Genomic DNA, 26,205 nt, shown 5'->3' with positions numbered 1-26,205 from the left:
ATGAACATCAATTTTTGTGTGCCATATGGTGTGTTGAATGCAGCACTGATTTAAGCTAAATGTTTGTGATGTTGAAATAGTAATTCTGGCCCCCCGCTAGTACAGCGGTATGTTTCCGGATTTACAACATTAAAATCAGGGGTTTGATTCCCCTCAGTGGGCTCAGCAGATAGCCTGATGTGGCTTTGCTATAAGAAAACACAACACACATAGTGATTCTGTGGTTTCATACAAATTACAAACTCAAATTACCAATATTGACAAGATAGAATATAAATTTTAGACATTGTATCTTTTTATTTTGCTGAGATGTGGTTTATATAATGAATCAAACACTGGTCCTGCTCACCTCTTTTGATTTTTGGAAATGCTTTTTTATATACACTTATTTATGTATATGACATGAATAACAGTGTCCAACAAGTGTTTTTATCAGCATTTTCAAATTGTACTGGTGTCAATTCTTTCATTAGAGAAAAACCTCTATGTTGGTAAGTCTTTATTATTTTCAAAAGTTTATATTTTCTTAGACCCAAATACAGCTCGGTTACTAAACTTGATAAATTATAATGGAATTCTGTGTTATTGATATAGCAGTTTAATTTTTGTTGTTGTTCAGATGTGTGTGTGTAAACATGTAAAAAAATTGTATTGTTTCACTTCCTCTAACTGCAAAATTTTTTAAAACTTAGCAATCAGTTAGGAGCTTTGTAGCTGGAAGAGATAATTATTTTTTCTTTATTCACTATTCTGTATTTCAAGAAAATAAGTTTAATAACATGTTTTAAATAATAATTATGTATGTACATACATAATGTATTGCAACTGAAATTTGACTATTTGTACAATAGTCTAGTAAAATACAGTCAAGATGAGTCACTTTGTTTTATACTTTTGGATATGATAACATGAGTGCATGTGCACGATGTCATTGCAACATTTGTAATGTTATATATAAAATGTATAATGTTAGTTTTAATTTTCAAATATCTCGTATCTTAATTATGCTAGAAATTAAAGGTGGTCTGTCTAATGGTTTTTCATTTAAAAGTTCTTTATTTGTTGTCTGAGATAACATTATTTTGTTCTGTACTAATAATTCTCCTTTTAATAACAAATGAGTTTTAAAGTATTTTCTTTTATGACCTTATTGTGGATTGTATTATTCATGTAGTACATCTATTTAAACCAGTTTAATTCCTTCACTCCTATGATTATTTTACAAATCATGTAGCAAATTACGTTAGCCTCATATTTAATTTACAAATTCACTTACTTTCAGAAGCTTTGTGATAGTATATTTATTCATCATTTCTGATCCTAGTTTTTAGATGTATTTATTATAGTACAATGGCATTTGAAAATAAAACCAATTTACTTTGCTAATTGGTAACCATTGTTTCAAATAAGACTTGCAAACTGGGTTGCTCAATCAACAATGCCAACTATGGTTGTCTTCAATAAACTATAGATATTCACATCTTAATGAACAAGGTAGTTAACTAACAAAAAACAAAAAAAAAACTTGGTGTTATATTTTCCTAAATTAAATATCCACCAAAAGTTTATTAGTTAATGGGAAATCATGCTATTATCAAGAAACTTCATGATCAGGGTATGACCCCTTTCTCCTCATGATACTTCAGTCACAGAATGCTTTTACATTGGTATTTATCTATTCATAGCTGGTCATTCTTTTCATATACTTTGTACATATTTTGTCTTTTGACAGAGTTAAAGCAAAAATTCCAGATCTAGAACTTGCACTGAAAACAGTATTTAAGTCTAATATGACAAAACATGCAAAATTTAAGTAGTGGAAACAAATGTAGCTTTATCACTTTTTTTTTGGTAGTGACTTCTTATTGTTCACAAAGTTTGAGAGGTTTGTAAAACATTAAAACAAACATGTTTATAGTTAAATAATGTATGTAGTCTTGATTATGCTCTTTCAGAAATTGCAACACTGCAAGCAAAAACTAAATAGTATGGTGGTATGGGCTAGACACTTGTTATAAGATTCAGCCATGTTTTGGTTGTCCTATGAATAAGTTGTGGTGCTTAAATTTTCTAGCATTAATTTTAGTTGTCTTGTATAAAAAGAAACTACATGCTTTGAACATGAAGTAACTACTATTTTCTTATCTATGAAAATATCTTTTTAAACAGCATAAAAAAAAAAACATTTTCCCTTCCTGCAATGCAACAGATTGATTTTTTTTTTTGTTATTGTTAACTATAAAGTAAATAATTTGAATATTTACCCAGGTTCTTTTAATTGTTATTTATAAATACAACTCCTATAATAGGTAACATGTAGGTCAGATCATTTTGTTTTTATAAATATTCCAAAACCTTTAATTGTTAGTTTTGTTATTTATAATTTTGTATTTATTTCAAATTGTTTGAAATGAATAACTGCTTACATGGTTTTTCTGAATTGATTGAATCCAGTATAAAATGTGATTTAGGTGCATTTATGTTTTCAGGCTATTTCAAAATTAGGATGGAAGAAGCCTACACTCATACAAAGAAAAGTAATACCTCTTGCTTTAGAAGGAAAGGATATTTTAGCACGTGCTTGTACTGGCTCAGGAAAGACTGCAGCATTTGTAATTCCTGTTATTCAGGACATTTTATCATGGAAAAATGTAAGATTGTATTTTTGGGAAAAACATGACCTTTTATTTAAAAGTACATGGTTAAATTTGAATATTTTGCATATAATATATTATGCATATAATAAAGCAATGATATTAATATGTTCATGGTTTTATCTTTCCATAATGAGTATGAAATATATCTTTTTATATAAATATACTCAAATATATCTTAAATATTTTTGTGGAGATGCTCTATATATTCTGTCTGTAGGTATGCAGTTGTTTAAATTTGATTAATTAACCCAATCAGAATGACACTTTTTTAATCCCATTTCTGCATTTTTTGCTTTATTACATTTAAAATTTAAACTATGTCACTGTCAATGTATTTTTATGAAGTTATTATCAAATATGTTATAACTAAATGTTTTATCTAAATTTTTATTCTTTTATTTAAAAAGAAGTTTGGTTTATTTTGAATTTTTGCATATCTACACAAGGGATATTTGTGCTAGCCATCCATAATTTGGCAGTGAAAAACCAGAGGTAAGGCAGTCAGTTATGACTACCCACTGCACACAGTTTATGAGCTTCTCTATCCAGCAGCAATTTGTTGGTTGCTTAACCATTTCGAAAAGGGCTGTGGGTCAAAGACCATGTCATTGCACTTGATGGCTCTTATTTAAAAAAAAAATCCTCTTGGTGTGGATTCCTATTCATGATGAGGGGAACTCCCAAGGAAGGTTCTGTTCATTCAGTTTACCTTCTCTGGGATCTAACAATCTGCCCATGTGTTTGCTGTGCATGGCAACCTGTGAAGGGGAAGAGAGGATCCTGGTGGTTGAGGGGGTCCAACCCTAACGCACCAATTTGGCCTTGAATTCCTGGTCAGCTGGTCCACTCGGCTAGGGTCAACCAAGTACCAGTGTTGGATGTTCTCAACAGGTGTTGTGGACATTGTATCTGATGCTGGTGTTTGGGTATAGTGCTCACTAAACCCTGGTGTTGCTGCACTGTCCTTGTTTGACATTCTAGTGTATCCCCTCATAGGACTGGTGGGTGGGGTCAGTTGGCACAAAATTTTCCTTTGTTTTTTATATTATAGATACTCCAATAAAGAATCTTAAATAGTAAAAAAAGTCTATGGGTAAACAACCACGTCTTGAAGATTCTAAGCAGCAATTTTCACCATCTGTATCACCTATTCCTCATTTTCTTATATTGCATTCACTTTCAGAAAAACTTTTAGGGCAAATGTCTCCCTTCTTCATTCAGAAGGGACTAGAGAGACTTGCTAGCTCTCTATAGTCAGTAAAGAAGCTTTGATCTGGTGACATATTAGTGGAAACATCCACATCTCAATACAGTGAACTCCCGTTGCATTCAAAGGCAATTGGGGATATACCTATTGAGGTTACACCTCTTGCTACTTTGAATTCAGCACGAGGAGTTGTTATTGTTGAGAGGGATTTGAAGAACATCCCAGAGTTGGAGATTCTCGCTGGTTTCTCTGCCCAAGGAGTTTCTGCAGTGAGGCGTATATCCACTTGCAAAGATGGAATTATGATGCTGACCAATGTCCTCATTCTGACATTTACGTCACCACATCTGCCTGCCACCATCAATGCAGATTATCTTAATATTGCAGAGTACGGCCATACATTCTAAACTCTCTCCGATGTTTCCAGTATCAACATCCCAGAGTTGGAGATTCTCGCTGGTTTCTCTGCCCAAGGAGTTTCTGCAGTGAGGCGTATATCCACTTGCAAAGATGGAATTATGATGCTGACCAATGTCCTCATTCTGACATTTACGTCACCACATCTGCCTCCCACCATCAATGCAGATTATCTTAATTGCAGAGTACGGCCATACATTCTAAACTCTCTCCGATGTTTCCAGTATCAGCGGTTTGGTCACTCAAAGACGTCATGTTGTGGTTCCTTGACTGTGTGGGCTCAGCCATGGTTTGTTGTGGTTTGGTTGTTGCACGTAGAATCCCCTCTACAGCTTTTGTATTCACTGCTGAACTGTATGCAATTTCTCTTGCCTTGGATCACGTAGAAGCTAAGCAGTATTCAAACTGCACTATTTATACTGGCTTGCTTACTTCTCTACTGGCCCTGGAATGGCTTCATGTTAATTCACACCCTGTTCTTGCCAATATTCAAAACTGACTGGCCCATTTCTCTTTAACATTTACTTCTATCCAGTTTAGGTAAGTATAGCTGAAAGGTTAGTGTAATAAAAATATTAAATATATAAAAGTATAATATTATAGGTTTTATGCTATTTAGTCTAGACATTTGTTTTAATGTTATAATCTGCAGTCACTCTAGAATGAAAAAGGCATAATTTATATTTCCTAATTTTTTGTGGTAGTTAAAAGATTGGTCAAATTGACCAAACCCATTAATGAAAATAAAACAAAATATAAAGTTTTTTTTCTTAGAAAAATTTTATAAATATCTGGACATCATAAGGACTTTACATGTAAAATTTAAATCTTCTTATACATAAAAGTAATTCTAATCTTAAAATGGAAATTTTGGGATTTAGCTTAGTTTCATTATACATTCTTGTCATTTCTGAAATTGGTTTTGTTCTAAGTTATATTTGAGAACTAGTAACTTCATTTTATGAAAACACATCAGGTAAGACTTAAGTTTAGAGAGTCAAATAGTAATGGCAAAATATGCCAGTGAATCAAATCATTATTCATGTAATATTAATGTTAAATTTATCAGAGTTGAACAAAGGGAATCAGTGAAAGAGCTTAACTTATGTAAAATTTGGTTTTCAATAAAAATACTATTACATAGCTTTATCCGACACCATTTTAAAATGTTGGGTGTTATATTAGTGATAAATAATTGTTAGTATAAGTGTTTTTCATGATTTTTGTGAAATAGATTTTCAAAAGAAATAAGATTATGAAGATCAGGAGACATGAAATTGACCGACTGGGTATATAAAATGGAAGTTTATAATCCAATAAATAAAAAATTAAGATTCTAAGAAGAGAAGAATTGTTCTTTAATTTTCAAAATAGTGTCTGGCAAGGAAGTTTTTAAAACTTTGACTTTAACAAAAATATAAAAACTACATTGTTATTTTATTTCTTTAAAGCTGGAGCTAAATACTATTTACAAAGACAGGTTGCATGCAATTTAGTTAAGAATCTCCATTGTTAGAAAAAAGTATCAAAGGAATTAAATCTGTGACACCCCTACTCTGAAAGTGGTTGAAATTATTGAAAAAGCATTTAAAGAAATTAATGTACTCCAAACAACAAAGGAAAAATGGTACAGTACTTTTGCAGGTTGAGTTTATATAGTTTGTTTCAAGGTACTTGTACTCCCATTAGTTATAAATTGGCTATAATACAATCAAGACTTCTAAAATTTGCTCAATCTTCTTGCAATAGATGAATTAGTGAATACTAGAACCAAAAATAAGGTGGTGGTCAGTTGTTGTTTGACTGATAAAGATCATTGATTTATGAAATGATAGCTCTCCTCATACTCTTCATTGGTTTGGGTGATGTTCTGGATTCTGGTATCCAGAAGCATTTTATATTTAAATACACACAAACTAAACTTCAAAACTGTTAATAAATACATTTTAGTCTTCAAATCTGAAAACTAAGCCATAGAGTAAACATATTACACAATTTGTAAACAACTTTCAATATGTGAAAAAAATTGAATTGGAATTATAGGCAGTCTAAACATTATTTTGATAAGTTTCTGTTGCATCGTAAGAAGTACTTACCTGTCAGTCATGAATACAAAGTCTCTCCTTTAGTTTAATTCATAAATACACAAGTTCTTACTTGATTTTGAATATTTGGTTTTTGACAGGTTTATATTCATTTATCATTAATATAAATTCGTGTATGCAGGTTTTAAACTGAAGAATTTTATTAGAATTAAAATTTATCTTGCCTTGTCATGCACTCTCAGGTTACAAGGTAAGGCAATAACTTTATATCAGTCACAGATATTTTATTAGCATTGTTCTAATGAGACAGTCACATGATGTGAAAGATCAATTTACAGGTACAATTATTAATTGTTTTTCTATAATTATTGAATAAATAATTTGCATTAGAAGAAATGCTGTCATATGGGTGGCTGATTATGCTAGTAATTAGTAGATGTATAATTCATACTTTATTGTAAGGAATTGTAAAAAAAAAAAATCAAAAAAATCTAAAGTTTTTGTTTTTCACTCTGGGAAGTACTGCACATTAGTCTGCATTGTATTCTATTGCAATGCATAACTCATTACATCAAAATGATTCTTTGTACAGTTCAATTTTCATAAATCTTGCCAAAGTAAACTGTAGTGTTTTTATATATATATTAAAAGTTACCGTTTATTGAAAAATATGTTTTTCAAAATCTCCTGATTTTTAGTACTACATCTAAATATTGCATAAATAAAGGTATAATCAACTCCAAGTGAAAGTTCTGTTATTTACAAAAAAAAAAGTTGTTGCCTGTACCATAGTTATTTTTTTAATTGTCTGAAACTTGAATATCCAGGTGTGACTTTCTCTTTTTATGGATTTTCGTTTGTGGTATTATTCGGTAGATGGCGTTATTGAGATCTTGTATTTCAGCTCTAAAGATGGCCCCGTGGTATTTATTATTTCAGTCACATAAATATATAGATGGCTCAGCTATTGATACCTTACAGTATGATTACATTATTCACTAATTAAAAGTTAATGAACCCTCTACTTTTCATGTTTTGTGTATCTTCACCACATTTGAAAAGCTTTGAATAAACAATAACTCTTGTACATTCAAAAATTCTTTCTTTTGTTTTTTTCTTATTTTCGTTAAAGACTTGTTCATGAATATATGGAGTTGAAGTGTTGTAATGTTCAGGGTGAAGGAGAATTTCATGTTTAGATTAGAAATACTTAATGTGAAAATCTCCAAATTTCTTTTTTGTAACTTCTAAAATGCCCTAAACAATACATTTTATTTTTCGTTTACGTTTTATGCATTATCTGTTATTTTCTTTACTCTAATATGTATGTATTTGCTTGATTTGACTGCCTGATAACTGCCATAATTATTCTTTTTTGCTGTGTAGAATGTCTGCAGATCATAACAGGAAACTACTGTTGTGTATCATAAAAAGTTTAAAGCTTTTATCAGTCTGCATCTGTTTTGTATTTATTATCATTGTGTTATGAACTGCCACAAAGTATAAATCACTTGGCAAAAATATACCTGAAGTTAATGTCTTGAAGCACAAGATATTACCAAGCATACCTTGTGAATAATTTTATTTAACGTTATTTTACCTAATTTAACCTTATATTAATTAATGTTTTTACATCTTGGTTACTTTTATAATTGAAAATAAAGAATATGCATAAAGAGTAAGAAAAAAAGTACTTAAATTTGACTTTTTTTTTTTTTGTCAGTTACCAGTGGAAATTAATTGTGCTTTTTTTGTGTTAGTAGTACACTAAATAATTAATTAGTACACTTAAATAATGCACATAATAAGAAAAAAAAAATGTTTTCTTGCCTATGTTCTTTAACTGGCTTTGTAATTATGGCATAACTCCTTTTAAAATAATTTACTCTCAGTGATTTCATTTGTAGCGAGATCTTGATTTATATTTGGAGAGCAATCCTGAACATTCTGGAAATAAATTTTGATTTGCATTTTCATGTGTATTATTTTGTCACTATGTAGAATAGTGGTAAGTTCATGAACTTATCAGTTGTACAAGAGCACTGAACATCCTCCTTGTCCTCTCTTCCACCACTTCAGGAGTTGATCGATGTTCTATGCTGAACATATATTGTGCTCTTATTCGATCAAAACTAGACTGCATTGCTGGTCTATGGCTCTGCCAGAATCTCAGCTTTGAATATGTTGGACCCAGTTCATCATCAAGGACTTTGGCTCTGCATTGGGCCTTTTGCACCTCCTCTGTTTGCAACTCTCTTTAATATATGCTTTGAAACTTCGTTCTTTACTAAAGTATCCCACCTGTGGTTATGTTTTCCTTCCTCGGTGGGCCATAATTTTTCAGAACAGACAATCTGCTATTGCTCCTTTTGGCCTTTTTATCCAGGTGCAGTTGGATGAATTGGGTCTGTCCTTGAATAACATTGCTGTGTCCACTGGTTAGCCCTTCCCACCATGGCTTATTACAATTCCCAAATGTGACCTTTCTTTAAGTCATCTTAGAAAGCACATATTCCCGATTAGAAATATTTTCAGCAAATTGCAAAACATCTTTCGAACTATCCTTACATTTCTATTTATATAGATGGTTAAAAATCGGGTGATTGTGTGGGTTCTGCCATGGTTTTGTCGTTTGGTGGTTGCCTGCAGAATCCCCTCTACAGCTTCTGTGTTCACTGCTGAACTGTACTCCATTTTTCTTGCCCTGGATCACATAGAAGCTAAGCAGTACTCAAATTGTACTATGTATATTAACTTGCTTTGTTCTATACTGGCCGTGGAATTGCTTAACATTAGTTCACACCCTGTTCTTGCCGATATTCAAAACAAACTGGCAAATTTCTTTCTTAACATCTACTCTTATCCAGTTTTTCTGGATACTGGGCCACATTGGTATTCATGGGAACAAGCTTGCCAACATTGCAGCTAAATCTATTTGTTCTAAATCTATCAATGCTATCTTGTATTCAAGACTTTGCTCTGTGTCAGTTGGCAGTTGACTTGGAGTGAGCAACATGAAAAGAAGCTTTTCCAAATAAAATCCTCTATTGGGCTTTGGTCGTCTTGCTTCCATAAAGATCAGAAAGAGGAAGAATTGTTGCGATTCTCAATGACAGCACCTATCCACCTTCAGGGGCTTCGGCTTTGCAGTGAGGCCTTTCATACTTATCCAGTGCAAAGTTTGTATGCAGAGTCCCATGAACCCCCTTTGTATATTTGCCGTTTGCAACTGTCTCTTATGTATGCTTCCAAACTTTGCACTTTATCACAGAATTCTACTTGGGGTTGTGTTTTACGTCCTCCGTGTGCCACACTTTTCCATAATAGAAAATCTGCCTTTTTTTAGCCTTCATATTTGGGCACAATTGGGAAAATTAGATATCTCTTTGAATAGAATAGCAGTATCAACAGTTCGGCCTATTCCAGCATGGCTAATTACTATCCCCAACTGTTACCTATCTTTGAGTCATCTGAGGAAGGCTGGCATTCCCGATTGGAAATATTGCTCTTTACTTGCTAAATATTTTTCAAACAATCCATCCATTCCCATATATCAAAATCATCTGACTCTGTAGGTTCTGCCAGGGTCTGCCTTTGGCCATCTTGTTTCTGTGAAGATCGAAGGGAGGAAGTTGATTTGGCTAGGCTATGCATTGGTCAGTTTTTTTAACTCGCCACTACCTTTTATCTGGTACTGATGCACCAGTGTGTGGCCTGTGCGGCACTCGGGCCACAATCATGCATATTTTATTGTCACGTCATTACAACAAAGAACGACAACACCATTTTAAACATATTTTTAGGGTAGGTTTGCCAATGTCATAGGAAATGCTGGCCACCTCACTCGTGTTTTTACATTTTTAGAGCCTTTGGTCTTTTTAACTTAAGGTTTGTATTGGACTATATACTGTTTTATCATGATTTCTTTTACACCTTTTAATTTTTATTTTTATCTGAACCCAGGACTGGAAAGACAAACTTCAGGTCACTGACAGTAAGTTTGAACTTAATGCTTTAGTCTTGCATATTTTTAGCTTCATTTCCATGTATCATTATAGTGTACTATATCTTGTTTGGCACAGATATTCTGGTAGCTTTGTTTCAATAAACATGAAAAACCTATCTACCTACCTCTATCTCAACACCCATTTGTGACCTTATCCTCATATGCCATGTATCATCTTTACCTGAAGTTTTATTTTTGCTGCTGACCTACATACGTCACCAAAAAGAATGGTTTGTGCTGATTTGTCCACAGGGCACTTGTAATTCTATGTACTTGGCCTACTTATTGCACTGTTTCTGTAGCACTGTTCCTCATGGCTTTGCCACATCTTTCTTTACTCCCCACATAATATTTGTTTATCTAGGGAGTCTTTATCAAACCTGGTTTCCAGTAACTGATACTGATTCTTTTTCTTCCAGAGTATTAAAGTGAATTTCCTCCTCTTTGAAAGAAGGTGAGTTTTTGGGACACTCCTACCCAGATCCCTGGATTTTATCCCCAGATTTTGGTACAAGAGGCACCAGTGTTTACAGGAGCCTACTTGTAATATCAGTTCAGAGTTTAGGTTTGGCTATCTGATTGAATGGAGGTTGACCCTTTATTGTGATCACTATTGGTTCAGTACATTGTTCATGAAAGAGTCCATTGTCTCCTCATTTTGAGTGCAGGATGGTCCCATTCTGAGTTCTTGGTTGAGCACAGTTTGTTCCACAGCCTTCCCACAATTTCAAAGGCAAGTGAAGTTTACCTTGCCCACATATTTGAAGAGTGTTTTTATGAGTGTTCATAATTGCAGACTGGATGACTTCTGTCTTCTCAGGTTGAGTAAGGCATACAAGAGCCCATGATTTAAACTGAGGTTTAAGTCCTTTTGGACTTCAGGTAGAAAAGACTATTTGTCCACTTTGATGTTGATTAACTCCATCATGATGCTGGTGCTTGAAATGCATCACTCTGTGGCTACAAGTTAGGGTCCACTGATTAGTGTCTTGTGGTCCAATTATCCAGGCTAACAACAAAGGATATAGTAACATGGTATCTAGAACTCCAAGCAGTGGAATCTTAGCTTTTGGGTTGGAACCTGGTCAGGAGTGATAAATTATATATAGTTTCACTCATACTACATGCATTAAGTGCTGGGTGAAGAGCATACTTGTTTTACATGTAGTGTGATTTCCCCCATAAGGGTAACAATCTTCTATTGACACACCTATGATTTATGCAGGTGTTTTCTGTGTTGTTAATGCACTTTCCAGCTTCTCCACATTCTTAATGTATAATTCTACCTAAAGTGTGATTTGGAATTTAACATTTTGTTAAATTGAAATTGTATTTTCAGTAATACTTGCCTCCTTTCACTCTCTTTTGCCATTCTTCCCCACTAACAGCCAGTATTAAATACTGTAGATTGAGTCAGTCTTTCAAACATAACATTATCTCAATGAGGTGCTTACATACAGCACCAGGATATGGGTGCACTAATGTAAGTGAAAAGTGTCACAAGACAGGCATCATCAAGGGGAATTAATTGGTGTATAAGATATTGGAGTGAGCAAGAAAATGTCGGACCAGTGTTAGATAGGCGAAGGCTGAAACCCTGATAGTTGAGTAATAGTTGAGTACAAATAACTATCACATAAAACTAACGAATCCTTAGTTAAAATACTTAATTAAATTTGTCATTCTTTTTGTACGAAATACTTGTTTTTAAGAAATTATTACCAGCTGTTGTGAAGACATGCTAAGTTATTTTAAGTATTCTTGAACAATGTATCAATCTCCATACAAGAAGTATTCCAAATGGGTTCCACCCCAAAACCATAAGGTTAATGAAAGAAAGTTATAAGATATCTGCTTCCTCTCTGGGACCTGTCTCCAATGGAATGGCATCATTATATTGATGTCCTTTTGGTTGTTGCTTGCTATCATTGTGTCATATGACTGATAATATTGTTATGAATCTTTAATACAATTCCAGTTTGTCTTTCTTCAACTGACAGGGAAATGCATGATCTTAATCTCTGCTTTTTGACTATATATATTTTTTTCATATAATCTGAGAGCAATCACATTCTTGCCATATTCCATATCAAAATTGGCCAGTGAGCTACACAAACCCTCAAATTAGTGGGCATTCAGAAGAAATAATAGAAGGTTCAAATAATCCTCAAGAATGAGCTCAACATGAAGGCATGACAATAAGAACATCAAAAGAAATAAAAATATAAACATTATCCTTCATCTGATGATGATAATGGTAGTTCAAATTGTGATATCTCTATTGCTATTCAAGGATGTGTATATGGAAGTTAAAGAAATCAGTAGACACAAACAAAAGCCCCTGTCCATATTCAAGGGGTAGAATATTTGTTTTGAAAAAACACAGGTGTATGTAACAAACAAAAATCATGACTGGACAAATCCATAAACAGACAGAGGAATAAAACAAAGTTGTTTTGCTTTCTATTTTTTTTTTATAATCAAATATCTTTCAACTACAGACACCCCTGGATTTGTGAATACTGGTGTTGGATAATGTAGAAATACTTAAACTGCATGCAGGGGGACAAGTGCAGACATTAAACACTTAAAAGAATTCTAACTGGTTGAATCAGAGTAATTACAGATGCTCAATAGAAAAGAAGAAAATGTGTATATTTACCTTATCTTTCTGTTATCAAATCAAATATATTCGTAAGTTCAGACATCCTAAAAATTGCTAACAATGGATATTATAAAACTTGGAGGAGACAAATTTCTGAGCCTGGAAAGTAATCGCAGGTGACAACCAGAAACCCAAAATTGAAGATAGTAATGTGTTAAAGATAATCGTAAAAATTATGCAGATTATCCACATACTTATTTGTAAGATGTTCTAAAAAAAATGCAAAAAAACCAGGATGCCTGAAGACTTAGAAATTGACAAATGCAGTAAAATTTATCCTGAAATCCATACTCAGGATGCATCTGGGCGTGCTTCTTTTGCACATCATAACCTATTAGTTATATTCAAAGTTTATTATCAATGGGATCAAAAGAACTCCTCACTGACTTTTAACTGCTAATCAACCTCAGATGGTAGATGAACATATTTAAAATTAATGTAAAAACACACTCCTTTACATCTTATGATGTTTTCTTTGGTTTTGATGGCAAAAGACACTAATATACAGCAATTGATTTGTTTTGAATCAGATTTGGATGCTCTGTACAGTAACTTAATTTTTTAATTTATTTGTAGTTTACTTTCAGTTTCAGATAAATTACACTAGTTTTGAGACATTCTGTTTTGGTGACAAATATATATTTCATATGTATATTTATAGGCTATATTAATTAATTTTATTTTTCCAAATATGTGAGATGCAGAGTCCTACTGAAGAATGCTACTCAAGTTCAAGACTGCTTTGAGTGTTAGATTATTATAAATCCTTATCAGATTCTCAAGCAGAAAATGTCAACATTTATAGGTAAAGGAAGTTGTGATATAATGCATTTGATGAAAAGTGATGTGAAAAATACAAAATCATAGAAGAAAACACTAGTTAGGAGTTATTTAATTCAACTGATCAAAGTGAAAGAATATAAGTTATGAGTGAAAAAGGAAACTCGCAGCAAGAAAAGAGAATGTTTGTTTTAATATTTTTTACCTCAATGATATCATTGTCTTTGTTTGATTTGGGCTTTGTATATTTGGTAGTTCTTTCAAGTGTATAGATTTCCTCTAGAGTAATATGGTAGGATCCAAAAAATAGTAGGTGTTTTATGTATGAAATTTGTATAGAGTTAGTTTTTATTCTTCAAATTCAATTGAATTGTGAAAGATGAAAGAGACTGGACATAGTTTGCAAGCATATCAAAAGAAGGGTGATGCCTTTATTGTAGACTGAGCTTTTGAATGGATCAGTGAAGAAAATCTCTTGAAAGACCATTCCAGATTGAAAAACACAACACAATTTACACAGAAAAATAATTCTGTTCTTCTCTATGGTACTTGTGTTATTTGCATCATTATTGGGCATTACCTGTGATAAATGAGGAAAGTTGCAGTAAACTCAAGGTGTGTTCAGCTTTACAGAAACCTTTTTTTCATGAGAAGATTCACGAGATACTATTGGTGAATGATCCATGACAATAGATAATTAGGACAAAGTGATTGGCCACTTCCTTTACAAAAGTATGAAAAAGTTAAATTTTGTAAACTTTATAGGAGTTCATTAAGAGGAAGAAAATGCCCAACATGCCTGCATATTTTATAGATATACATTTTTTTAAGAAATTGTAAAAGTATGAAAAATTTGTTTGATCCATATTTTCATGGTAAAGCATTACACTTGCTAGCATACTTTAATTAATAATTTGTTTTTCATCATGTCTGTTATTGTGGAGCATAATTTCAGATTAATCATGTCTGTTAAGAAAGTTAAGATATGGGTGATAAAATTACAAAATATTAAGCATGCTATTTTTAAAAATATTTCTCCTGCTGATAGGCATAGCCTATCAGGCATCAAGGAACCGTCCAGTAACATTCTTTTTCAAACGTATAAGAAAGGTATAGAGGAAATGATAATTTGCATTGCTTTACGAACTCGTGAATAACTTAATGAAAGCTACATTTTATTAAGAAACTATGCTTATGTTATGTATGTGAATATGTAGATACTGTGTGATTTCTTAAAATTATAATGTTATATACAGTTGTTTTTAGTATAATTTTCTAATTATTCATCCCAGAGTTTTACATGCTGCCATTTTCTGCCTCTTATTTTCATTAGATAAATAGCTCGCAAGAAGTAAGGGCATTGATGTTGGCACCTAGCAAAGAATTATGTAAACAGATATATAAGAATGTTCAGGTATGTAAACTTTTATTTAATGTTTTGCCATTTCTAGTAAGTTTCCAAAAACTAAAAATTGGTGTTTTTTGCACAACTTGGTAACATGCTTTTGCCGAGTTCCTGTAGCAGGAACTTAATTCAATTTGTTTGAACTTTTAAGTATAATTTGTGTTAATTTGTAAATAATTATTTATTCTTTACTGTTCAGGATAGAAACTTTATTTTCTAGGCATTACTTTCAAAAATGAAGGATGATGTACAATATTTCTACATTTCAAATCTGGATTTCATTAAATATTTAACTGCTCAATACCCAGAGATAATGCTTATAATAAATAAATAGATAACTTCAGTGTTAGGCAACTATTGAGTAGTTAACTGTTTTATAAAGATTTTTGCTTACATAAGCTAAGACGTAATTAAAATAATGATTTATTTTATATATATTTATTTTCTAGATTGCTGTTTTTATTGTACTTCTTTCAAGGATTGAACATATTTTGAAATTACATTTTGAGACCTTCAAAGCTGTGCACAATACAAGACAATATAAAACATTTATTTTAGTGTCTTGGTTTCCATTTCTCTTTTTTTAAATTTTACTTTGTCGAGTTTAACTCTTTTCATATGGTTATCCTTTTTTTGTGCATGAGAAAAGGTTTTACTGACATACATTCAGAACTTAAACTGCTTTATGAATAACTTTGGCACTAAAACATAGCTACTAAATCAAATTTAAGTATCAACTTTAAGTTCTTAATTTTATAAGATTATATGAGAAAAAAATCTTTAAGTTTTCCTAGTATGAGAATTGTGTCATTTGCTCTCTAGGTCTTTCCTTATCTCTCATTTATTACCCCTCTAAGAAGTATAGAACTTAATGTAAATTATTCATTATAATATTGTTGTTACTCTTGATAAGCATAAGTTGTGTAGCCTTTAATCTTATTTGTTTACAGAGGCATAAACTAGAAAATCAGACCCTTTTGCTATACCACCTGGCACATCTTCTTTCACAAATTGCTAATAGTTTGCTTGTTGGATGTAAGTGGCCTAAATATTGCAGTAGATCAATCAAAAACCATTATTGATGCAGCACATTCTAACATTGTGTTTTTTACCTGCATATAAAAGTAATGAGAATTGACAAACAAGTTATAAATAACAATTTAGAAAGCAAATAAAACATTTTCACATATTCATGTTTTTAATATGATATTGAATCTTTAGTAATATTTTCAAATAAGCTTAACTAAAATATAAAGAAATATAAACACCTATCAAAACAGCTTAAATAAAAAAAAAAAAAAAATCTGATATTGAGTGTTTGAACCACAATTTTTACTGAAATATTGATGAAAAAGTATATTCTTTACCACTCTTTTTCCTTAATTTTTTTAACATCTGAACATGGCGTAAGGCTATTGTTGATATGGTTTTCTTAAGTTATACTGTTGTCCAGAGTATCAGGTAGGCCCACTAATTGGGTGGGGAACTCGGAAATCTCAGTTATGTAGCATAATCTTTAAAACCTCCTAAATCTATTTCTGACATTTGATTTCAGCAAAACTTTTATATATTCTTTTATTTTCTTTACCCTAACTCTATACAATGTCAGTCATATTGACCTACCTTACAACCAGGAAAAAAGACTTTAAATTACCTTTTTTTTTTCTGTCTAGAATGACTTCAAACTGTAACATAAAATTCTGTTTGTTTATTTTAAGTAGCTTTAAACTCGTAATATTATACATCTATTTATACATAAATTTTATTGTTATTGCCCTTTGAACTATTACGTGAGTATTGATAACTTGTAAATCACTTGGATAACATGGAGCTCACATTATTCTATTGAATTACATTACCCATAAACTACTCGGTTGTATGTTTCATGAGACATTTTTATTATGTTGTTACTTAACTTACTTAATATAACTTTAATTAACCTAAAGAGATTCCTAAATTTACATTTTAGTTGCTTTTGTAAAAATAGAGAATACACATGAAAAACAAAGTACTTAGCTGTGCCTCCCATTTCTGCTGTTGATGAAACTTAACCCTTTTTTTATACTAATTGAGTACACTAAATTATTATTATTTAATTAACTAATGCACTAAATAACAAAGAATAATAATGTGCAAATATTAGACAATCTCCTGTAACTATTATAATATTTCTGGCTTTCTAACCATGTGGCAAGAAACATTAAAAATTTATCCAAGCTAGTCAACATGTTTCCCGTGGGAACAAGCTTGTCCTAAAATAGGAATTAATAATTATGTTTTAGAAAACATTGTCATTTGATAGATGAAAACCTTGGCTTTGTATAAATTGTAAATAATACAGAACTATTAACAAATCCTGCAAGAGAGTATGTGACAGATTGGTGAGGCAAGATGGATCTTTTTTTTTATTTTTCTGTAACTAAACAAAATTGAAGGCTAAAAATTATGCTTTGTCAGAGCAATGATGAATTTTTATTGAGTAATTTGTTAAATTTTGTTACTGGATGGGTGGTGAATAAATTAAAGAGGGGATGCTAAAAGAAAGTCTTATTTCTCACACTAGGGGAAATTCAGGATTTTATTTAAATATTGCATTATAAAATTAACAACTTAAGACTTGCATTCTATTAAAATATGGGTAATTAACTTCTAATTTATGCTATAGTAATTGGTATAATATTAAATGAAAAGTAGTTTTTATTAAATTTTGAAAACTAGTCAATAAATACTTTATGCACATTAAAGGATTTCCCTTTTAAATAGGTTTGACCTTCTCTAATAATCTCCATTCATTACTTGGTCATCTGCCCTCCTTTCTTGTTTATACCTTTTTTTCTCTCTCTCATCTTTTCAATGCTTTACTAGTCTTCAGTGTTTTCTCTTTTCAACTACTATGCTTTCCTTATTTTTCTTCTCTTCACATAACCAAAACACCTTTTCACCTTGCTTTTCTTCTATTCCAAAGGCTTCTGTCATTTTCTTATTCATTGTCTTTGTTTCAGTGACTCTTCCAACATCCATATTAGCTTTCTCATTGTTACCAAGAGTAACAGTATCACACCAACAAAGAATTTTTATAATGGAGATGCAAAAGAAGCAACTACAGTCATCTGTGACAAATGATAATCAAGGTCCAAGGCTCTCCTTCATAGAGGGGCACTAGTCTATTACAGTCTTATTTGCTTTGTTTTTCAGTGACCTTGATAATCATTTGTCACGGATAAATGTAATTTCTTCTTTTGCATCTCCATTATAAACATTCTTTGTTGGTGTGGTACTACTACTCTTGGTTTAATTTTTACATCAACACCTTTTTCTTGTTTCTCCTTTGAATTAAGATGCAGTCAGTTTGTATCTTGTTCTGGTTGCTCTTTAATGTAATGAGGTGCTCCTCTCTCTTAGAACCCAATGTTTGTCGGGAATAAATCCATACCTTAGAGGGGATACCCTAGCTCTGTGGCATACCAAGTAGAACTACTTATCCATTTTTATTTTTGTAAAGTTTTTATACCCAGTTTACAAGCCCTAATAGCAACCATTTTCTTTTTCAACTGGTCTTGAAACTGGCTGTGGCAAGAGTTATCTTGCATTCTTTAAAGGGGGGGAGAAAACTGTATTCATACTCATCTCAATTAAAAACTAATTGAACTACTAAAAAAATATAAATGTGAAGCTTTATCTGTCTTTTGATTTACATTTTGTTACTGAGTAATATCACCCTTCATCAGTAATCATGAAGGCCAAATTGAAGAGTAAGACATTGATGGATTGTACAGGGTGTTTGGAAACTCACTGTGCACTTGTATATTTATCAACAGACATGCTTCAATATAGAATACAGGAGGTAAATATGAATGACAATTATAAACAATGTTGAAAGTGACTGCCATTAGCATCAATACAGGCCTGGATCCTTATATTGTTTCTAAACACTGCTATCAGTTGCTGGCTTGAAATAGACTGAATAAAATATGATTACAAAACTGCACAGTGACTTTCTGAACACCATGTATATGTATGGTGTTTTGAGATGTGATGGGGTAGCTTTGCTGCATATTCTTGAAATTGCTGTATGACTAAAAGACAACTCAGTACACCATACATATTAACTGAATTACATTGATTCATTTGAATGTATCTTTTAATGAAATTTTTGTTATGTAGGAACTTGTTGTTTGTTGCACCAGAGAAGTGAGAGTGGTAGATGTGTCGGGACAGATAGATACAGCTACCCAAAGGTAAGAGATTTGGAATGTTTTTTTATAATTTTATCCTGTTTCAACTAACATCAGTTTTATTGACAAAAACTACCTGACTAGAAATTTGAAATTTTAAGTCTTAACTGTCATCTTCTTACTAGACAAGAATTCTGACCAGAACTGTCACACAGTATTAAGTATTAGCCAATGACAGGTTTCATGTATAATAGGATATGTCTTTATTACATTTTCAGTATTTTTAAAATGTTTATGCCATCTTGTTATTGAAATTTTCTTATCAAGTGAAAACTACAATCCCAAAACTGATTTCAAGTTATCCTGTTAATCTAACTTTACTGGCTTGATTATTTTAAAAACTTGGAAATTTCAGTTGTGCTATATGACTAACCATATTATGGTAAGAATGAAAAATAAACAGTATTTAAGGAAAGGAAAATGCTTACCTCAGAAATCAAATAAACTTATCTTTACCCTATTAAAACCACCTGCTCTACATACCCAAGCAAAACCAACACTACTCTTTGAAGCAGTGCTTCTAACAAACTATGCATAACTGCAAGATGAGGCAAAAATAGAAACCCTTTAGCATAATTAAAATCACCCAAGAAACTAAGAAATAAATACAGGTAGTTCTTGATTTACATGATAGTTACATTCCAGGAGTTGATAGCATAAATCAAACGTTTTTTCACATAGAGTATACACGATGTGTGTAATCTCTGTAAGAATGCCATTAGTCAAGCCTTAATATATTGCAGGAATATATTACAGAAGAATGGCAGTGGAAAGACTTTTGAAAAGGCTTTGATATTATTGGAAACTTCACAGTGGCATCATCATGGATGGCATGTAGATTGTGAACTTCATTGATTTGCTGTCGCATTGTGTCTCAAACTACATTTTTAGTTATTATGTTACTTGTGTTGCCTATACCCCCAAAGTCAACATAATTATTTACAGAAAACATCAACCACAGGTTGATAAGAAATTGATTTTAACTACTTCATTGTATGACCAAATGATTCTGTGACTGTCTGGCTACTGCACAGATAACCATAATGTTACTATTATTGTAACATCACTTTAACTATTATGTATCATGTTGTTCCAGAGGTTATAATAAAACGTGTGCATCAGCTAAACTCTCAAGCACAAAGTGAGTAAATACTCCTATTTGTACCATAACTATAAATAAATTTCTCAAATTGTGTTAATCAGAATTTGCAAGCACATAAATTGATAAAGGTGTTGTTCCATTGATTGCATTAATCCAGAAACTCTTAAAACTTATTCTCATAAATTGAGAACTACCTGTACACGAAAAATCTTTTTAAATGATGATAAAGTCTGATATGCAAAACATTTTAACTCTCATTAGCTATTATGAATATGACCAGGCCCTCTGGGAGACAACTTTTATTTACTTATTCCTTTGGCTGTGTTGTTGATTTTCTACATTTTAGGAGACAGTCTTTTTCATTGTTATACAATGCTTAGACTGGTAATTGTTCTTGATGGTGACATTTTAATACTGTTTTAATGCTGAAGTGAAATATGTTCTTTTACCTCCATCAGTAGATTTGTTAGGAAAACCGCCTTCTCTATCCTAGCTTCTTGAACTGCTGGAGGGACTGCCAATTACAATGTTAAGGTTTTCATCTGACTGTTTGTTGAAGAGACTGATTTTGAAATTTCTGGTTCTACAGTGGCTAATGCCACATGAATGGAGTCATGAGAGAAAGAGCCAGATGCATGTAGGAACCTTTTTCTTTGACAGGTTATCTCTGAAACCAAAATTACAGGAATACAATGTAATGGTTTCACCAGAGATGATACACATTCAGTATTTTTTTTTTTTTTCTGTACAAAACACCATTTGCAAAGCCCTCGTACCTCTTTGCCCAGTGTTTCATCTTCTAATCCTTGAATCTTTTTGTCTTCTTTGACTTGATCTACTCCTTAACTCTAAGTAGGGGCTGGTTTCGGCATAGACTGGATGTCTGACATACTTGACATTTTCACAATTCCTGGACCATTAGTTTTGTTTTCTGAACCATTGCAGGTGGTGTTTCCCACAGTTCGAGAGAGCTAACCCCACAATTGTAGTATCCAGAGCATCTATTTCAAATGCATCACCATGCTGTGTTTCTTCATTCTGAGGGTCCAATAATATGGAAGTGCAGCCCAGTTAAGAAGGCAAATTCAGAAACATAAGAAATTTGTGTAGAAGTAATTCACCATAATCTTCTTCCATTTGGAGTAAAGATTAGGATAAATTCTGCAACATGGAGAATACTAAAAATTCAAATGGGTTTGTCTAAAAAAATTAAGTCAGAGATACTAAGAAACTGATAAAAAGTCAAGATTGAAGATGCATTACAAAGGAATTCAAGTTAATCAGGACAACTCATTTAAGAGCATGGGTTAAAATCATCAGGTATTAACTGTGTGTGGTAGTTTCCAAATGTATGGGTTTAATTATTCTTGCACTTAGCCTGATTGTTGAACATAATCACTATTAACTGCAAACCACAATTCATGCAGCATTCTTGTGTTTTCAGCATGACCTAATAAACCTTAACTAACCTGTAATGCTACTGTGTTCTTTCCACAACCATTTGATTGTTGAACAGAGCCCAGGTATGGTATTAAAACATTTTTTTTTTTTTAAATGAGGGAGGGCTGTCTACATTAATAACCCATATAGATCAAAAACTGCCTGTATACCAACTTGATTTCTCTCATCATTAAAATTCATTAGTACTTTTCTCACGTATGACTTTCTTTGGATGCCAATTTATAACAGAGAAAAGCTACACCTTAAATGAAGTTGTTACACCTTGTCTCCAACTTGCAATGCATGGAATATACAGACAGTGTAAAGTACCCTTGTATTAAGAAATATTAATAATTTCAGAAATTTGTGTTTTTTGAAAATATTTCACATAAATATAATATTGGGTGTATCAAGTTTTTACTCCTCTTATGCTTAGTAGCCATTTTTGTAAAACACCTTTTTTGCAGATAATTTTGAGACAGTTGCATTTCAGTTCTACTTGACTGAAGTGTTACTATTTAAAACCTTAAAAATAACAACCTTTGTCTCATTAATGTCTCATGAGTCTGTATGTGATTTTAACTCTCTTCCTATAATTTTCACCATGTACAGAATGTTTCAGTTAAAAAACTGAAATACCATCATGCCTTTATTTTAATTAAAGCAAATAATAATGCCTGACATACCAGTAATCATAGATAACCTCACACCTCTATATTTTGATCAAATTCAATTCTTCTATTTGCAGTCAAATGTTGGCCTCTAGTCATGGTTTTTGTGATTTATTCATTATGTATTAAACAATACTTATAATTGACTATGTTGAAGTGTCATAAGCATTTAAACTTTCACAGGTATATAATTGCAAATTTACTTACACAAATTTTCACACTTTGTAACGTACACTAGTTCCTTAAGACAGACCTCTTCAGGCACCATTATCGTGATAATATAAATGGGCTATATTTATTAACTACCTGCCATTTGTCAGTCTGGTAAAGTATTGCATTTGTGAATGATAAAAGTGAACAGAAATTTATTGGAATTCTGAAAAAAATTCCATGCTGAACATAGCTATACTGTTTAGTCAAAGTTTCTTATTCAATAATTTAATATTCATCCTGTTATTACTTTGTATTTCATATATCTGTAATTCAACTATGGCTAACTATAATTATTGGGAATAAACAAATGGGCTTTCATTGTTTGGAATTGACATCATGATTTACCTATTTTAGTTGGTATCATAGGAAAACAAATGCAGGTTATCTTGGTAATATGACACTTACTCCATTGAAATGTTCACCAGGTACACTTTCTGCATGTGTGAATATAACTTCCTCACTGCATGTTGAAAATTTATAAACAAGCATACAGTAGTTTTTTTCTTTATGAAAACTTGTGGCTTTCTTTGGATAATTGGCACTACAATAAGGGAATAAGATTTTTGCTCAGAAAATCACTCAGTCTTGGAAAACAAGGACTGCAACACTTTCACTTATTGGTTTCTCAATCAAACAAACATCCTAGCTTTTTCCACAAGTGGTGCTTGCACACTGCAGTACATGCATGATACCTTGCATCACCACCTGTAGCCATACTGTTTCAAACAGCAAGGAATTCTAAACCCTTTCACCTCTTCATTTTTCAACCAAAACTTTATTGTTTTATGAATGATAATTGTACAATTTAATTCTTGCATGGTGTATTATGCCAACACTTGGGACACTGAAAGTAAAACTTACAAAATTCTTTCAGTTTATGGTATAGACAAATGGCCATCTAAGTATGATGGTTAAATCCCAACCAGAGTGATTAGGAGGTTGCTATTAGGAATTGGGTCAATCACTAGAGCCTTCTGACACCTCCTCATGATTCACTAGTTGCTTAGATATAAGTATTTTTATCTTTCTCCTCTTGAGCTTTAAACTGATTTCTTAGTTCAGCCAGGGAATGAGAGTTTTATCCATAACATAATTTCACAGCTTATTCTTGTTAGGGATAAGCCTTGCACATATTCTAGTAAATGTATTGCTGTGGGCTGACTTCATAATCTTAAATTGATGTTTATAGTTTCCTTATTGTCCTTTCTAAAACATTTTATGCATTGTCATGAAAGTTTATAAATTTTAAGTAATCATTAAGAGTCAGTTGTAGAAAAAAGAAAATTTCTTGTTTATTTTTTATACAATATTATCCATGAATATTTGAAGTCAAAGTGATTTTTGTGTTAAGATTTGTATCTTATGTTTCATGTGTTTGAATATATAACACACAGGCTACATATGAAGATGTTTTCTTTCTTCCATATTTTGCCTCATTTAACCTAAAAAAATTATGCTTTTCACATTTTACTTTGATAATAGAGAATACTTAAAATAAATGTTAGTTTTTCTGGCTTTCTACCTATCCAATAGTAGCTTAAAAATTCGGATAGACTTGGCAGTGTGTATCCTATAGGAATAAAGTTTAAACCAGAAATGAAATAAACAATTCCCTGTACAAGAAACAATATAATACATCATTTGATAGGTTAAAATATTGGATTTTTGTTGGGTATAAATAATGTGGTATTAAACATCTACGAGCATTGTTTGTAGTTTCTGAAAGAGAATATGATAAGAGGGTTCTGGCTTTTTATTAAAGAAGAGGGGATGCCTAGATAACATATCACAATTCTCATACAAAGGGAATTCTGCATTTTTATATCTTAACTTAATCTTGTGTGTCAGTTGGCTAATTTAAGTATTAGGTGTGAACCAGTCAGAGCTGAGTTGCTTTTGCACTGTAAGCATCTACTGTCACCAGACTCTGTCTTCTCATTAACTGTTTTGTCATTACTTTTTCTTTTGTATGGTATCTTTTTCTAATGCTTAGTTCACAAACTTGTATACACCTGTCAATACTGTTCTTAACCACTCTACCCAAGTAGGTGGATGTTGTAATTCTGCAGAGCTAGTAAGTAAGCCATACATAATATCTCCAGGGAGTATTGTTGATGTCTTTTGCTGGTTCATTTTCCATTATGATGTACAGCAACTGTTCATCCTAATCAGTTTGATCAAGGTTAACAAACTTTGTGGTTTGTATCATCTGCTCTGCCATACCATTTGACTGGACATGGTAAGGTGATGTAATCATCTTCACAATATTCAGCAATGTGCTCATCCTAGGAAATAATTAGCTGTTGAAAATAATTCTCTGGTTTGCATGAACTGTTTAGAGATGCCAAAGCTTGTCCATTGTTCTTCCAGCATATTGATGATACTTAGTCAGTATATTTGTTCATTGGTTAAGGTAATCAGTGATGGGTAATACATACTGAATGTCTGTCTTATTCTCCGGGAGAGTAATGTTGACTTCCAGGGCTATTCTCTTGGAAGAACCAATAATTCTTTACCAGAATTTTCCATATACAAGTTAATTTTCTCTTTACATTGCACCAACATTGAACGTCACAATACAAGACTAATAAGTAGTGTCATTCATTTTTTAGACCATATTACTAGTTCAGGAACCACCTGGTTGGTTTTCAGGTTTTTATTATGTAGAATCTGGTGAATCTGCTCCTGCAGCACAGATTGATTTCCATATCTTAGTGGTTGATATCAATACAGCAAGCCACTGTGCACTTGGGTTTGTACAAATGTTGGAGACTATGTACTAACTTTCTCAACCTGCACCACAAGCACATTCTTGCTCTGCATGGCAAATAGTGTTCATTTCATTTCTATGTTGCACTTTTCGGAGTCCTTGAGAGAAAAGATTTTGGTATCCATTCACCAGTGAAATCATTTGTTGAGTGGTTTTGCATAATAACAATGGAAATGCCCCCCCCTTTTTTTTTTTTCTTAAGTTGGTGTTTCTCTCTCAGAGATAATCCATCTCTATTTCCTTCTTGTACTCCTGTATGGCTGTCTCATACTCCTGCAGTGTTGTGGTCCTATTTGCAGTAATATATTCTCAAGATTTAAGTTCATTTACTCTTCCTTTAACACAGTCAAACTTCATGACATGCAGAAATGGACACTTACATTCAAAATTTTATTAAATGACTATCTTATCATAGTATATGAATAAATATGGAATAGCTGATAACCTGAATTTTACTGTTATATAATTTTTAAGTTCTAAATTCCTTAACTAGTATTAAAAAACAATTCTAAATTTCCTCTAGTGTAAGTGACATTTGGTACCTAGGTTTCTAATCTTTTCTAATTTAATCCTCATCTCTCCAAGAAATACA

The 26,205-nt window shown here is 32.1% G+C and overlaps 1 protein-coding gene across 3 annotated transcripts in view; it reads left to right on the top strand.

The window, feature by feature from the left end:
- Ddx56 (putative ATP-dependent RNA helicase DDX56) overlaps window positions 1–26,205 on the top strand; it is a 98,534-nt gene that overhangs the window by 1,857 nt on the left and 70,472 nt on the right. For all 3 annotated transcript variants that reach the window (XM_076489464.1, XM_076489465.1, XM_076489463.1), the window contains exons 2-4: window positions 2,490–2,651; window positions 15,111–15,191; window positions 19,347–19,420. In XM_076489464.1, coding sequence (XP_076345579.1) covers window positions 2,490–2,651; window positions 15,111–15,191; window positions 19,347–19,420 — 317 coding nt within the window. The remainder of the gene's footprint in view (window positions 1–2,489; window positions 2,652–15,110; window positions 15,192–19,346; window positions 19,421–26,205) is intronic.

The sequence above is a fragment of the Tachypleus tridentatus genome, chromosome 2 (genome assembly GCF_004210375.1).
Source record: "Tachypleus tridentatus isolate NWPU-2018 chromosome 2, ASM421037v1, whole genome shotgun sequence".
Taxonomy (NCBI): Eukaryota; Metazoa; Arthropoda; class Merostomata; order Xiphosura; family Limulidae; genus Tachypleus; species Tachypleus tridentatus.
This window is presented reverse-complemented; position numbering and strand designations above follow the sequence as displayed.